General features: G+C 60.6%; 1 protein-coding gene across 1 annotated transcript in view; it reads left to right on the top strand.

Annotated features, from left to right (window-relative positions):
• Window positions 1-1,329, top strand: part of LOC105819701 (coatomer subunit gamma-1-like) — a 50,871-nt gene that overhangs the window by 31,748 nt on the left and 17,794 nt on the right. The window contains exons 17-18 of the mRNA XM_012656013.1: window positions 195-385; window positions 681-879. Of these exons, the coding sequence (XP_012511467.1) occupies window positions 195-385; window positions 681-879 (390 nt within the window). The remainder of the gene's footprint in view (window positions 1-194; window positions 386-680; window positions 880-1,329) is intronic.

The following is a 1,329-nucleotide window of genomic DNA, read 5'->3' as shown; positions in this document are numbered from 1 at the left end:
GTGAGGGTCTCACGGTTGCTTTGTTGCCTCTGAGATCTTTCCTGGCACAGAGCGAGTGGTTCGACATGAGCCAAGTCGGGGAGGGCGGAGCACGCACACATCTGTTCAGGAAATAGCGAGTAGCCAGTTGTAGAGACATAGTCCCCCGTGACCTTGAGAAGTGGTCGTGAGACTTCATGAGCAACCATTGCAAGTTTGTCTGGAGGTCGAGATGCTGAGCGAACGTGGCCCGTGGCTTTCAGAGCAATTGGCAGCGGTGCCCGAGTTCCGGGGTCTCGGGCCCCTGTTCAAGTCGTCGCCGGAGCCGGTGGCCCTGACGGAGTCAGAGACAGAATACGTCATCCGCTGCACCAAACACACCTTCCCGGAGCACATGGTGTTTCAGGTAAGCGGCGTGGGCCGCGCCCCAGGTCTGGTGGCCCCTGTAGGGTCACGGCAGCCCCGCGCTGAGTTGGTTGGGCGCCCAGCCGGCGTGACGGCAGCATCTGCCACGAGCAGGGAGGTCCCTACAGCTCTTGACACTGGAGCTCTCTGGCTCCGGGGTGTCCCCGTGGGGACAGGGAGACGGAGGTGGGCATCGCCTTGGTGACCCGGGCAGAGGCGGGACCCTCTGGCTTTTCCTGTGCCTCACGGCTTGGACCCAGAGCAGCGTCTACGCTCGTGTCTGCTCCCTGGTCTAGTTCGACTGCACGAACACACTCAACGACCAGACCCTGGAGAACGTCACCGTGCAGATGGAGCCCACGGAGGCCTACGAGGTGCTCTGTTACGTGCCTGCCCGGAGCCTGCCCTACAACCAGCCCGGGACCTGCTACACGCTCGTGGCGCTGCCCAAGGAAGACCCCACGGCTGGTGAGTCCTCACCCAGACGCTGCCCTGGTCCCGGGGCAGCTGGAGAATCAGGCGGGGCCGGACAGCTGGGTGGCAGCTCTTTGCCTTGCATTGGAGCTTCAGCTCCTGGATTTGAGTCCTGAGAAGAAGAGCGGCTAAGTCCCAGCTGGTCTTCGCGTATTGTCTCATCTCATCGTCACCGAAGACCTAGGGGTAGAAGTTCCACTCTCCCCGTTCAGAGATGGGGAAACTGAGGTACAGGACAAATGATGGTCTAAGTTCTGGGACTGGAGAACCCAGGCCTGGCTGGTCCTCGCACCAGAACTCTCTCATTATACCAAGTTTCCCAAAGACAAGCACACGTGCTTAAACACCCCAAATCCCGTCCCCCAAGGAAGCCACCAGCCCCTTCCTCCAGTGCTGGCACAGTGGGCTGTGACCGTTACTCGAACACAGGTCCCCTGCGTCGCCTCTGCTTTTCTTCTTTCTTTCTTCCCT

The sequence above is a fragment of the Propithecus coquereli genome, unplaced genomic scaffold, assembly GCF_000956105.1.
Source record: "Propithecus coquereli isolate 6110/MARCELLA unplaced genomic scaffold, Pcoq_1.0 Scaffold498, whole genome shotgun sequence".
Taxonomy (NCBI): Eukaryota; Metazoa; Chordata; class Mammalia; order Primates; family Indriidae; genus Propithecus; species Propithecus coquereli.
Note: the sequence above shows the minus strand (reverse complement) of the source record. Positions and strands in the feature narration are given on the sequence as shown.